Here is a 15,116-nt window from a genome sequence, read left to right on the forward strand (position 1 = left end):
AGGGATGTAGTCACACTTTATCTGAGCTCCCTGTGGGACCAAAAATATCCTTCATTTATATGGAAAAATGGTGACCTAAGACTGCAGACAAGGATATCTGGCAACCCCTCAGACACTTTTGATCTGGAAAAAATGGCAATCTGGACACCATCATTGCTTTTGAACTGTCTGCTTATTGGGCATGTCTGACACGGTCTAGAACGGGTAATACCAGAATGGCTGGCAGCCTGCTACGCAATAAGGAGGTGCTGACAGAGAGCACCAGGCCGGGCTGCTTCCATGCAGCTAGCGGCACACATTGGTCCTGGTGGATTCCAGAACAGTGTGCAGCAGTGATGGAGGGACAAATGCCTGGGTGGCCCAGCGAATGATGGAGCGATGTCCCCAACTTTGGTTGTGATACCCGATTCTCCTGCCGGAGACCATCTGAACGATTTAGCTGGCAAGGCCTGTGTACAGAACATGGAAATGCACCAGGTGGGGGGGGGGGTGCAGAACCAGTGGCCCAGCTGAGAGTGTATTTCAGATGGAGTAGGTTGGTATTAGCGGTGCTGCGGGCTGGGCAATCACCCAAATTTTGATCATGGCCCCATAAAACCTCATGCCATCACCTCACAGGGGGTATCAAAGCCCATGCGTACAGCTTGCTGTGGGTCACTCATGGGGTTTAAGCTTTTAGTGTCTTCTGGCCTACAGAGGATGCAGTTCATTCTGTGGATACTTTGACATCTTGACAGACTATTACTGATACCATGTCAGGGTACAGACCTGTCAACCTTTACCACAATAATGCAAACATCTTAAAAGGACCACTAACACTTATATACAGACGGGATGCATCTCACGGCAGATTGCATAGTAAGTAATCGGATACACTACCATTGCGGACACTGCGCATTAGTGCAGAGTGACGACATAGTGGTCACATCAATAATTTAATGATGGCTAAAGAAAAACAAAAGAAGATGAGCACCCATGCCAAAGTGGAGCAATATGCTAATTCCCTCCAAGACACCCTCAAACTGACTACGCATTAAGCTGCGGACAAGCGAGAAACAGGACACAATGGCTTGACTCTCACAGATGTTATGCAGGTCATAAATAGCTCAAGAATGGTATGGGAATCTAAGATCTATATCATACGGTGTGATAGACGTGGAACTGCTCCGCCAGAATATTCACAACATATTCTCGAGGATGGGGATAGTGGAACAGAGGGTATCAGACACTGAGGACGTGATTCAATCCATGAAACGCCCACTATCAGACATTCTTGGCCAGACCAAAGATCCTGCAAGAGGGGGTGGAACATGCTGAGGGTAGGGCCAGGACACGTAACCTGAGCATAGTTGGGATGCTGGAGATAGCAGAAGGCCCCTCCATGGAGATGTTCTTGGACAAATGTTTTTTGGTCATTGTAGGCCCTTTGGGCCACTCCAATTTTTTCAGTAGAAAGGGCACACCAAGTGCCAGGAAAGCCTCCACCACAATAGTCGGGAAAACTACTAAATATTGTGACCGCAGTGCAATTCTGCAAGCAGCCCATATGAAAGGCCCACTTGTACATAATGGTGCCATGGTCAACATATTCCTGGATTACACGAGGTTGGTGTAAAAAAACGAGGCAGTCTTTCGAGGCAGTCAAGAAGAAACTGCAATCCTGGGAGATCAAATATGCATTATTCTTTCTGGAAAACCTCAATATCTTCCATGAGGGCAAAGCACACTTCTTTGGAAATCCACAAGATACCTGGAATTGGATTGACACACACCTCACTGCACCTTGAGCACATGAACAGCGTAGACCATGGGCCGGTCAGAAACATAATCTGTCAGAGGAAAGGCAGTCCTGGACGACAATGAAATGACTGCCTGAACATATACATAGTTTAAGTGGAGCATGGTGACCATGGCAATTTACCAACAGGCCGACATGCAAAGGGTTAATGAGAGATTGCAGCCATACCAGGAAATGACCAACCAGGGACATGGTACAGCCCCTCATGCATGCATTTAGTACTTGTGCGGTAATGGAAGCTGGGACAGGAAGACTGGCACGTCCTACAGAATTTGAAAACAGCCATTGATGTTTAATGTTGTCGGTTGGGTGCCAGATACTTCAAGATTTGAAGGGCTATGGGCTGGAGTTGGGTAAAGGTGGAGCGTTTCTTAGCTGTACTTAACTTTAACAGTTTGAATGTTCATAAGCAGGTGACACTGAGATATCTCAGCTTAGTGTATGGAAAATATAATGTTCAACTAATATCATGAATGACAATGGCTGTAATGCACTCAACGCGCATGACCCCTAATGGTAATGGGCAGTGTGGAAAGCTCACACACAGCGTGTTCCTGAGATATTTAAATTGAATTAAACCAGAAATTGTGTTTCTTCATGAAACTTATTTGCAGGGGCAAGACTTCAACTTCTTCTCCTGTACTTACTATTCCAGGTTGTACAATACAGGCTATACACGTGGCTCAAGAGGGGTGATGACACTGCTCAGGAAGTCCTCACCATGGTCAATAACCAAAATAGTAAAATATAACAGTATCTGCTTTAAAATTTCAGGGCGAAAAAGTGTGTCTCCTTAACATATATGTACCGCCCCAGCTACAAGTGAACATGTTACACAAGATACAATAATTACTGACAACACACACAGTTAACACATGGATCATTGGAGGAAGACGTCACTGAATTCATTGAACACCAGGTCACAAGCAACAAATCAGGTACTAACGTTCCCTCTAAAAGGTGCTTATACACCACCTCTTATCCGCTGGCCATACCGCCATACATTGCAAGGAAACGCTCACCTGCATGCAACGCTCCAATTATGGCCGATTCTCAAATTAGCACTCCAACCGAGTACTCAACCCAGTTCTGAGCTTGGTACATATGGCACTGGAGAAAGTAGTGCGCTAACTCAGCACCCATGTCACCAGGTCACAAGCAACAACTCAGGGACTAACGTTCACCCTAAAAGGTGCCTAGACTCCAACTCTCACCCGCTGGCCAGACTGCCATAGCAAGAAAACGCTCACGTGCATGCAACACTCCAACAATGGTGGCACACAAGTACATCTCGACCCCGCCACCTGCATTTGCATTCAGAAATAGCCGGATAGGTTGCAGGACACTAAAAACAAGCCCACCTTGGCTCCCTGCCAACACCGAGATGCCAGCCTAGGCCTCAGATCTAAGCCTTCATACTTGAACCATCCAGCAAAACCTGCCATGGAGGGCAGATTGAGCAGTGGTAATCCCGCACATGCTGCCCCCCCTAAGAAGTCTCACCACATCCATTACCCCTTGGACTTGGTCAGGGAGTCGTCCCAGAAAAAGGCCATGACAATCAATGGGAAATGTGATTATAAGCATACTGTGCAGCCAAAGGAACCCCTTACTGGCCCATCCTGCCCTACCTACCCAGTAGCTGATGCCCCTTCCCTTTCCAAAGCAACCCTCATTAATGCCAGATCTATCCCCGCCCAAGCCCTTGACATCAATGACTTGATAACTGTACACAAACTGGAAATATTAGATATTTAAGAAACTTGAGTACACCAATCCTCCATCACAGCCCTTTCGCTATCTATACCAGGCAGCTTTACCATCCTAAGAAGTGATAGACATGATGCCAGAGGAGGGGGGCTGCCCTTATCTTTAGAGACACCCTACCCATGAGATCCATTGCTATGCCTATGGCAGACAATTACGAGTTGTCCTCAATTAAACTCACCTCTTCACCAACAAGCTCCTTTGATATCCACATCATCTATCACCCACTTGGCCCTATTGGCTCCTTTGAAGACGAACGCCCACAATCTATAGGGAGCAGCAGTAAGCCCACTTCTAGATCAATTATAGTAGGGGATTATACACTTGCACTCAATGACCGGACAGAGCATCATGCCACTTCCTTTGCAAACTCACTGACCTGGGATTTATACATTGTGTTAGAGCCCCCTACGCACAACAAAGCTAGGACTCTGGATTGGGTAGCTGACCTTAATACTCAGATTACTATCTCTGCTAACACCCCGGGCCCCTGGTCGCATCCCCACATCCTCTCCTTCACTTACCTATCTTCCAAGACTCCCCAGCATGCAGCACAGGCTCTCCCACCTATGTGGATGTGCAGTGCCCAAGAGATGTCTAAAGAAAGCATCTACTCCTATCGCACACCCCTCAGCCAGGAATATATTGGCTCCTTAGGCACTAACAAACTAAAAGACCTCTATTCTGACACTCCGAAGTAGACGTGTCATGATTCCTGCCCCTTATGTCCCCAGCCCTCCAAGATGTCAGACTGGAGCCAGGCCACGATCACCTACATGGCCCTCAAGGGCCTCTCCATCCCTCCAAAGACCCACTTGGAGTCAGACTTGGCGCTTGTGGCACCAGACTCACTTACTCCCATAGGATAACATTGGGCACTGGACTTGTAGTGAATTGAGGGGGACAAGATGGATGCCCCCACATATTTCGGTTCCCAGAACTGCATGTGCAGTCTAGTATTTTGGGTGTGGTTCAGCCCAGAGTCACCTGGGATACCCAGAGACTATTTAAGCCACGCCCAGGCTGAGAAACATGCTTTGTGTTTTCTGCACCTGCAACGTGACACTCACCGTGTTCAGATCGGTCTCCAGTAGGCCTGCATCTTCTGCGCTCAGCTCCTGCAAGAACAAGAAAACCGTTAGGAACAGCCTTACCTTGCGGCGCTTCTGCCCATCATTCAGCACTTCTTCTGTTCTGCGGGCATCTTCGGCGGTGTCATTCCTATTCCGGCACAACGCTTCCTAAGGAAAAGGGAAAAGAACAGAAAAAAGGCATTAGTAAGCATTCAGCAAATCCTTGCTTATTTTTAAAGACTGTACAAGCTTCAAACGCTTACCTGAATCTCTGTCTCCGGAACTTCTCATCCATCTGCAAGTGGGAAAAGACACTCCAGGTTAGCGTGGAAACATCTAGAGACGCTGCATACCGCGCTTACTCACCGCATTTCTTCATAACCGGCATCCACGCTGAAAAGTCGCGGCACCTAAAAGGCACAGAAAAAGAACTCAGTTCAGTACAAATTAGAAAGGGTTGCATCGCGCATCGCGTTCTCAGTCACCTTCAGCGCTACTCATCTCAGCAGCACCTCGCCATCTCCGGACCCGGCCATCATCTAAGGAAGGAAAGGAACGAAGTTAGAGAACTGTTCAAAAGACTCATTATACTTACCTGTTGGACTCTTGCCAGTGAAGTAACTAGGCAGCAACAAGCCTGAATCAATCAATGCGCCCCTGCGCTGAAAGCAGGACGGAGAGCACACTTTCCAAGAAAACAAGGTCAGCTGTGGATCAAAGGGAAGGGTTGGACCCCGGGGAAGAAGAGGCTCAAGCACACAGAGACAATATGGAGTTAAACTCTACCAATCCTGTGTTTCAGGCCCAGTCTCCAGTCGAGTAGACTCCATAGAAGGGTTCGAGGTCGTAAGAGGTCAGAACAGGCTGAGTGATGTCCCCGTGGATACCAGGTGAGCGTTACAAGAAGCTGCTTGTAAAAAAGCATCAGCTAAGACCACCCGATTTGCACTTAACTAAACTGCTAGAGAATACAAACTAGCCATCATAGCAGCAAAATCATCTGCTTATAACACCAGAATTACAAATGCCAGCTCTAACTCCCTAGGAAATCCTCTGCATTCTTAGAGAACTTGAAATCCCTGCTGACCCTCCATCCACTATCAAGAAAGATGTGGTGCTCCAGCATCCAAATGGCTATGAAAGACAAATTACATTTACTACAGGAGAACATTTTATTCAAACAACATCTCATGAAATCCAGGGCACCCACTACCTGTTCCATCCACCTCCTTCCCCCAAGCAAGACCACCTTAACCTTTCATTTCAGATAGACTTCTACAGATATTCTGGCAGTGGGATCACCTGCAATGCTGAAGAAACTCTCCCCTGCTTACTCATCTTTCCTGATTTATGGCATAAAAATCCCAGTCTCTTTATCCGTGAAAACTTTGGGATGCACCTGGATGCCAGCCTCTCCCTCTCAAAACAAGTCAATGCAATCACCTTTTCAGCAGTGTACACGGGCACACGTTTCAAGGCAGCACAGCAATTCCTCGCACAGACAAGCTGTTTGTCCATTGCAAGATCGATAACTGGTGCAAGACTTGACTACTGCAATTCCCTATTTGCAGGCACCTCCAAGAAGAACATATGCAAAATGCAGGTAATCCAAAACAATGTGCTACGCTCAGCACTTAATATCTCACAAAGAGACCACATCTCAGCAGCAACAAAGGAGGTGCATTGGCTGCCTATCCAGGAAAGGATTAACTTCAAATGAAGAAGAAGGTTGTAGCTGAGCAGAAGTTCCTGGCATGTCCTGCAGGCTCATGGTTCCTGAAGCAACTGTCAGACTGACACAAAGTATCCTGCACTGCCCAGGGAAGAAACCAGCAGCAGAGAAAAGCAACAAATAAAAAATGCGCTCCTCAACACCCAAACAGGGTCCCAGCCTCCTGGCTATCCGGTTCACTTCAGCGATGCACAGCAAATTCGATCAGGGGAGGGAGGACTTGCTTGGTGTTTGACGAACTGGTTGGTCCCATCAGCTCAAGGGAAGAAGATTCCTTGCTGATCTTCTCTGTCGTGGAAGTTTGGAGATTCGCACCCACAGCAGGGCTTCACCGGGAGGTTCAGTCATGGTAGTGGTCCTCTTCTTTCAGCTTCTCTTCAGTTCTCTCGATCCAATGGCGACTCTGCCTTCTTTGTCCCAGAGACCTGCTGTTTATGCAGTTTTCCCCCATTCACATAGCCTGGCTGTCAATCACACAGCAGGTTGGCTGTCCTGGCAGGACAGTCACCTAGCCAATCAAACAGGAGTGTGACTTGAGTTTGCAAGGGAACCCTTGGCAGGGGTCCTAAAACCCCTCCCTCACATCCTGCCTACCCAGAATTTCGGGTGCCTAAGGAGGGCCTGCTAAAGGGCGGCGAACAAAGGAACCAAACCTGGCAGACTAAAACACGAGAAAGACCTTTACAAAAAGAAATGGCGAATAAACCCAACCTGAACCAAATAAAAGTAAATGGGGTCCAGCGGATTTAAGTTTGAGGCTACAACGATAGCCTAAAACAGTACCAAGGCTATACAAATAAACCACGGTAGGAAAAATGTGGTAGATACCACTGCCACCAGCCAAATCTTAATGAAAGGGGAACAAAATAATGTTCAAAGAGAGACAGAAAAAAAGAGATAACTATTAACCCTTTCCAGTACTCTATGTACTGGGTCTGTATTTTAAAAAGAGACTAATAAAGTCAATGGCAACTTTACATGTTCTGGGAGACAGTAGTCAGTCCTGGAATATGGAGTTTAATGTGGGAAGTCTGAAAAAACACAACCCTGTGTCACTGCACTAAAGTTGCTGTGTGACACACAGTAAAAAGATGATGCCTATGGAGTAGGTGAGGCTCCACAGTCTATGAACACAAAGAAAGTAACACATATGGCAAACCACATGTAAGAGTGGCAAGAAAAGGCTCATACTCTTACCAGGTGAAAAAAATGTATCCTAGAAATCCAGCAAAGCTGCTGAGGGACTCAGTAGGTAAGGGAAATTAGCCATTCTGGAGGTGATGGTCCGGAGTGGAAAGGACCAGGTATACCTCTGTCCTAGAATGGGACGTGTGGAGGGTTGAATGCCCTCGTCTCGAGAGAGAGTAAGGGTCTACACCATTGTGTAAGTAAGCATGTTTTTATTATTGTTTTTTATGTGAAGGCATCATGAAGTAAGACACCGACAACAGACTTAAAGTTCAAAGTAAGATACTTTATTAAATCAAATGTCAGGATATTAGAAGGCCTACCTTGCACTCTACTAAGGTGGGATTTCCTAACCTGAAACAAAACTAAGGAAAGTCTGAGTTAAAGAGTTGATATCCAGCCCAAGAAATGGAGCAGAGCGGGCCAGAGAGCGGGCTGTTTTTGTTGCTCTTTGTGACGAGGAAGAGGAGTTTTCACCTGACCAGCCCAGCAGTCCTCGCAGCTCACCACCTGGGGCTCATAACGTTGACATCCAGCCACTGCTTGTGATTTCTTCTTCTCCTTCTCATGCTGCTGCAACTTTTTAGTACAGCTTAGTCCTGCATCCACTCAGTCTTGTGCAGCCCAGCACAGCTTTAGCCGTCCCTTTGCTCTGTTTATACAGACAACGGTGCTACTGAGAGCATGCTAAGTAACCGGTGTGGGAAGGGGGGCCAGCCTAAGCGCTTTAAAGTAAAGCAAGATGCATTTGAGGCACTGTGATGAGCCAGGACGGATGGAGAGCAGTGAGAGAGACACCTTCCCGTCCAGCAAGACCCCATGTTAATATAGCCAATTATAGATTAATGACATGGTGAGGCCCAAGGCGTGGGCGGCATTGCTATTTTGCGTAGATATTAGTAATCCTAGGTGGAAGGGAAGGCCTGCATGGTAAATGCAGCATTGCATGCACTAGACCCATATCCATGAGCAAACAGAAAACTTCTGTCATGCCCGAGCTCCCATGAGGACAGTTTGCACCCCCACCCGCCACACTGTCTATTCTTTGTTCCAAAAGTGTTGGAAAGATGTGTTTTTCACTCAAGACAAATGTGCCCTATAAGGCCATGATCAGAGGCCGGCGCCTGGTGTGCATGTTATCTCACACTGGCCAAAGCATGACCCAGCCCATTCCCGGGTGACCAAGAGTTATAGCCCATATAACTGACTAATCCCTAAAATCCCCGAATTCCATGGCACCAGGTGCCCTTTGACCACCAACCCCAAAGTAACAAGTCCTGAAATCTTCAAAGAACATATCGTTGAAGCGACAATTGTGTGATTTGTTTTGCGAGGTGCTGGGATGTATAAATTATAGTTCAAAAGAGGGTGGAGACCTTGTTATCAGATCAGATGTTGCAGAGGCAGTGAGCAAAATGTGTGTGTGAAGGTTAGAGTGCCAGAGAACCTTTGTGTATCTGTCTTAAGGCCTGCCAGGTGCACAGTATGAGTGACACAACCAGCTGTATAATAGGAGTATAATTAATGTGTTTTCCGATCTTCGCCATGAGAAGAAGATGAGCCCCGCAGCGCCCACGTGATGGAAGACGGATGGATTGGGCTTAGACCAATAAGCTGCCATCACTTATGGGTAGAGGTATTACATGTTTTACTGTATGTATTGCATCAGTTCTGACAATGTTTTCCTTTATAAGATTCTGCTTTCACCACTTTGCGGCTGAACGTTCTTAGCAGCAGAGATTTTTGCTGTTGCTCTCATCTGCATGTGAGATTAAATTGTTTATCCTTACAAGATCGACTTGGACCTTTCTTCCCTAGCAGGTTTATTCTCTCTTGTTGGAGCATTCAGGGGTGTGCCTTCACAGGTAACTGGTTACTGAGAACTTGACATCCTGACACCCATCAACTCGGCTCAGCTAAAACGAAGTACCTCTAGTGAGCGTTGGGTCCTGCAGTTACTTATCACAAATAGTTGGGGATCAAGAAGAAAGCAGCACCTATGTGGCTCCTCTGGAATTGGCCTCTGAAGGCTTTTGCTGGAACCCACAGAACCTATGGAACCCATGGGCTGCATGTGATATGATATGATAAGTAATGCATAACGTTCCTGTACACAAGTGTTTCTTGTGGTTAGAGTAGGTAGAGTGGATTGAGTCGATTGATCAGATTGGCTGTCTAAGACTAGTTGAGTAGTTCCTTCTGTTTCTTCTTATATCTGTCTATCCCGCACATCTTGCACCTGTCAAGTTCAAATAAGGCACCATTGAGACGGCATATTGTGCAATTTGATTGCACCTGTTTCTGCTTTGTTGAACTTTGAGGACAGCACAGTCTATTTGTGATAGTGGGTGATGGGGGGGTTCTTAATATGACGATCCCTCACCACTATCCTTGTAACCTTTTTTTCATCTCTCGCTTGTACTGACATGTCGACGCAACTCCTGTCATGTAGGTTGCCGCTTCCTTCCCCCTATCACCAAGAAGCCTCTCTGCCTCTCACTGGACCAGATGAGTTGCAGGCTTCACATTAATTTTGTGAGGTGGAGGTTACTAACTATGCACTTGTAAAAATATGATATTTAGAGATTCTGATGAATTTTATTTCTGCTTAAATGTATTTGAAGACCACCACTGCTGAAATGTGTTGTTGGTTTAAATACGGGGTTCGCTGATGAACATGAAACCTTTTTCATATATACACCAGCAGGAGCATTAACGTTAATACAAAGGAGAGGCAAGATCCAAATACATGTTTGTATTTACGAGCTATTTGTGTAATCTAGTGGCGTAAGGATATGCTTTAGTTTGAATTTTTGGTGTCAGCATAATTTATATCTGAAAATAACAAGGAAGAGTAGTTGGTAGCATGTAGTTTGACAATATATAATTAATGTACTGATTCAAGGATACATTTTAGATTGAGACATTAGACCCTACTAAAACTTGTAGTAATTAAGATTAAAGAAGGCTAGTTGGCACTATGGGGTTTGGGAGTACAGTGAGCTTTCCCATAACATGGTCGTGGGGATGCGGGAACAATATGACTATGCACGTAAAAAGTGTGATGTCACTATTTGTTTATAGGCATTTAATCAGGAATGGCGTCCGTAGCACGGGTCTGCACATGCAATGCTTGGGGAGCCTCATTAGAGGCAAAGGGATGAGGTAATTGCTATAAGGGGCCCTTTACTATGCCTTTTTTGAACAATAAGGACAATATGAAAAGTGAATGTGTTATACGGTAGAGAGGAGACCTAACCAATCAGTGATTAAGGTGTAGAGGGACGTTTTTAGGTCAGCTAAGTACTTAAGAAATATATAGATAAAGGTTATCTTAATTGAATAGGTGGAAAAACATTTTTTACAGGACCTAGGGAACTATACCTGATATAAAAGTTGGAGAAATCATCCTTTCTAAACTGTATACAGAATTTCAAGGACATTTTCAAGGATGATGGTGGTAAGTAGTAGTCTCTATATGGGCCATTGATAACGTTTTTACATTTGGGATCAAGATCACATTGAAACTGAAAGTGGCACTAAAAGGTGCAATTCTTTGGAGTCATGAATATATCTAGTGAATGCTAAGTTAATTTGAATTGTTTTGCTATCCTGTTGGATTCAGGTGACATGTGACATGAATTCATTCACTCTGGGAAGTCACTTTGGGAAGGTCGAAAGAACAAATATAAAGAATTGACAATGGTATATAGTAAACATAAGTATGCTATTGCTATGTGCATCGCTACACCAAATAATCTAGACATTTGTAAATTTAAAATTATTTTGTAATCAAAAGAACAGTATAATTAATGGTGTATGGTACTGTCTCTCTCTTCCTACCAATCCTACTTAACACCAATTCCTTTCTCTCTGTCCACATTACCAATAATGTGTACATACATGTGAATTTAATTCATACAGAATATGATTTATTCATATTCAGATTTATTCACATGAACTATGAAAGTGTAATATTATTGAGCTCAGTTTTGAAAAAGGCTTAGGTGGCCGAAAAGCGTGTCAACACAAATGGGCACTCAATGACTTCACAAATACATTTCAAATCATGAGCAAAAACTGTTTGGTAAAACAAATCTTTGCATGCCTAGTGCAATCTAAGAGCACTAACTTTAGAAAACTTAACACAGCTATATATTCTGTGAACAAAGCATAAGGTTCAAGTAGTTGAGCTAAGGTTCAGGACTTACATATGTTGAACAATATTGTAGAAGCAGAATTGAAGATGCTGAAGGCTGACCAGCATGTATATATTACTCGGCCCACGGTAATGGCCGTGTAGTTATGGTTAAGTTGCTAAACGTATAGGAAGAGCACTTTTTGGGGGGCTTATAACTTTGCTCCCCCTGGACGAATCCACACCAATCTTTGCAAAATAAATATATGGTCCACTCTGATTGCTTTTGCGAAGTTTGGTGAAGTTTGTCCAGGGGGGGCAAAGTTATAGGGGGTTCCCACATTTCTTGTTTTCCCATAGACTAAATGGGGAAAAAACTTTGCTCACGCCTACAGAAGAAACCGCTGGACGGATTTTCACCAAATTTGCGGCAGGAGCAGCGGCTTGGTCGCGAAAGCGTGCTTTTGTAAATTTGGTGAAAGTTTGTCCAGTAGGTATTTTTATAAAACAACCAAAAAGTAGGTCACAAAACATTTGTGATTTCTATGTTCTCTCCGGGGACACATTTCCATGTTCTCTCCGCGGACAGGACACCGATTGGTTAATCGGCTTGCATCATGTCCGAGGCCATGCAACGTGTTCGCTGATGGGATGGTGAAGAGTGGGTATTTTTTGCCGCAAAAGTCCGGGTGTTCGTAAACAATCCTGAAAAGTTTGCAAACACCTCAGTATTACAGCGTTGGTGAAATGCAGTTTTTGGATATAGCTTTGGCGCCACTTAATGGAACTGCATGAAATATTGCATGTATATTTCTGACCTGATTCTGAGTGAGTATGCAAAGTTTGGTGGGATTCTGTCATGAAGGGGCAACATTAGAGGGGGGTCCCAAAATAATGTAAAGGCTTATAAAGGAGGTGCCATTTGACAATTCTAGACTTAATTTGGGAAACTGATAATACATTTATATATGAATGTTTTTGTGAAGTTTCGTGGGATTTTGTGAAGAGGGAGCAAAATGAGAGCGGGGCCCAAAATATTGTAAAGGCTTTTAAATTTGGTGCCATTTGACAAATCTACACAAAGGTTTGCAAAAAGATTATAGCTCTAGATACAGATGTTTTCGTAAAGTCTGAATGGATTTTGTCAAGTGGGGGCTAAGTTATATGACGATTGTATGTGCATACATTTGACACTTTTGAAAAAATAAAACATGGGTGGATGTTCAGCAAACTTGCGTAAGGAGCATTGGCAAGGACCTACAAGCATGGTTTTGCTAATGTGCCAGTGTTTTATTATTTGACAAGTCTCATAATGTAACTACAAAAAATAGCGGTATATCTTTAGTGACTGAGTGGTAGCCTGTGGCCATGGGCAGTGGCCAGATTTTCCGGGTCATGGAATATGGTCATGATCCAGACAATCTGGCTACTGGCCATGCCCACAGGGGACAACACAGAGGATTAAAGAGGCCATCTCCACCTGGGACTGGCTTTGTGGTAAAATTATTCGAAATTAGGATAGATCTGCCTTCTGCAGGCTGCCATGGAAAGTGAAGAGGGGCGGCCATGTATGGAACCCTCGCCTTCCCTTTCCACAGAGGCCATCTTGGAAAAGGATTTTCCTTCCTACATAGGGATCCCGCAGGCGTCCTGGTGTAGGAAGAAAAATCCTCATTTTTAGCACCCTGGTTTCCCGCTTTGGGAACCAAGGCTGCTAATGGCCTTCATCCCCCATTTCAGGGGCTAGAATGGGGGGATAATGGTATAGAGACATTGTTATCCACCCTCGCTTCACTTGGGCTGATAACTTGGGCTGCTGGGCGGGTATCCACCGTTCCAGTCCCTGGAACGGAGGATGAACGCCACCATATTCCCATTAGCATAACACAAAATGCAAATGGAAATGTTAGAAAATCTCATTGAGTCTATGGGCCTCATTACGACCCAGGCGGTAAGTTACCGCCTGGGCCGTGACTTTACCACCATGGCGTAAACTACGTTTACGCCATGGTGGTTGGCGGACTTACCGCCCCATTCCGAGGTCGGCGGGGCGGTAAGTCCCCAATCCCCATTTACCCTTCCCCATTCCCATTTTTGCCCCATAGGGCATAATGGGAGTGGGGAAGGCGTTAATTACGCCACCGTAAATTACGGTGGCGTAATTAACTCCATGGTCCCTTAGCGCCATGGATTTTAACACCTGCTAAAAGCAGGTGTTAAAAGCGCCATGGCGCTAAGGGACCTCGTAATTGGCGGTAAGGGGTCGGCGCAGCTAACGCTGGCGCTAACCCCTTACCGCCAGGGTCGTAATGAGGCCCTATGTACTTTACTGAGAAATATAAACATGCTTTTTTTAAGTTCTATTTTTTAACTATGAAAGGTGGTTCCTAAAGGAATGTCTTTTGTTGTTTTTCTTTTTTTTTTGGCAGGAGAGCAGAGAACCTAAAATGGGTGAGGGAAGAGGAACCAAACACTAACATGGAGGGGTAGGTGGACAAGGGAAAATGTTTCACGTGTGTTATTTCTAAGGTAGGGAGCAGCGTTTGTCATCGTCCTTGATTACAGCAGTGGTGGTGGCTCTTGGGGAGGAGGGATGGCATTAGCTGATGCCATTTTAAGATAAATAGCAGTTTTGCTAAAAGTATGTACTGTGTACTAGATTGTTAATGGATAATGAGTAGGAATAGGTGTTGGAGCTGTGCAAGTGAAATTTTGAAGTTGAAAGTTACTAGATCAATAGAAAATGCAGTTCTGAACTGTCCGCAAAGCAGATCTTATCATGAAGTGTGGACAGGTTCTCAGACATGCCATCATGCCACGCTGCAGCGTATGGTCATGTACCACTGTCATGAAGGGCTGCTATGAAGTCAGATGTTCGTAGACATCTACGGATGCAAAACTAGTTGAAATAGTTGCAAAAAGTGTATAGAAGTTTTAAAAATGATTCCAGAATGTGGGAAATGGCAGAGTTTTAAGGTGACACTTCGTAAATGGGACACACATATTGCTATATTGGGTAAGTATGATATTAATACGTTTAACGAAAATAGCATGCACTGGTAAAAACCCATGAAATTCACTGAAAAAGCTTTGTTAAAGGGGCGTTATGGTTAAGTTGCACTAATAAAAACCTATGACATTCAATGAAAAAACTTTCTTAAAGGGACGTTATTGTTAAGTTGCACTAATAAAAACCTATAACATTCAATGAAAAAACATTGTCAAAGGGATGTTATGGTTTTAAGTAAAACCGGAAACCCCCAGAAATGCGCCAGCAGAGATCTTATTGTGAAGTGCGGACGGGTTCTCGGACACCTCATCATGCCACGCGGCAGCGTATGGTCATGTGGCACTGACCGGAAGGTCTGCTATGAAGTCAAATGTTCGTAGACGTCTACGGATGCAAAACTAGTTGGAAAT

The 15,116-nt window shown here is 44.8% G+C and overlaps 1 protein-coding gene across 1 annotated transcript in view; it reads right to left on the reverse strand.

The window, feature by feature from the left end:
* Window positions 1-2,013: 2,013 nt before the first annotated feature.
* Window positions 2,014-15,116, reverse strand: part of LOC138579797 (olfactory receptor 1G1-like) — a 64,903-nt gene continuing 51,800 nt past the window's right edge. The window contains exons 2-3 of the mRNA XM_069650026.1: window positions 4,720-4,806; window positions 2,014-2,061 (exon numbers count right to left, since the gene is read on the reverse strand). Of these exons, the coding sequence (XP_069506127.1) occupies window positions 2,014-2,061; window positions 4,720-4,806 (135 nt within the window). The remainder of the gene's footprint in view (window positions 2,062-4,719; window positions 4,807-15,116) is intronic.

The sequence above is a fragment of the Ambystoma mexicanum genome, chromosome 3p (genome assembly GCF_040938575.1).
Source record: "Ambystoma mexicanum isolate Mex_15411 chromosome 3p, UKY_AmexF1_1, whole genome shotgun sequence".
NCBI classification, from domain to species: Eukaryota; Metazoa; Chordata; class Amphibia; order Caudata; family Ambystomatidae; genus Ambystoma; species Ambystoma mexicanum.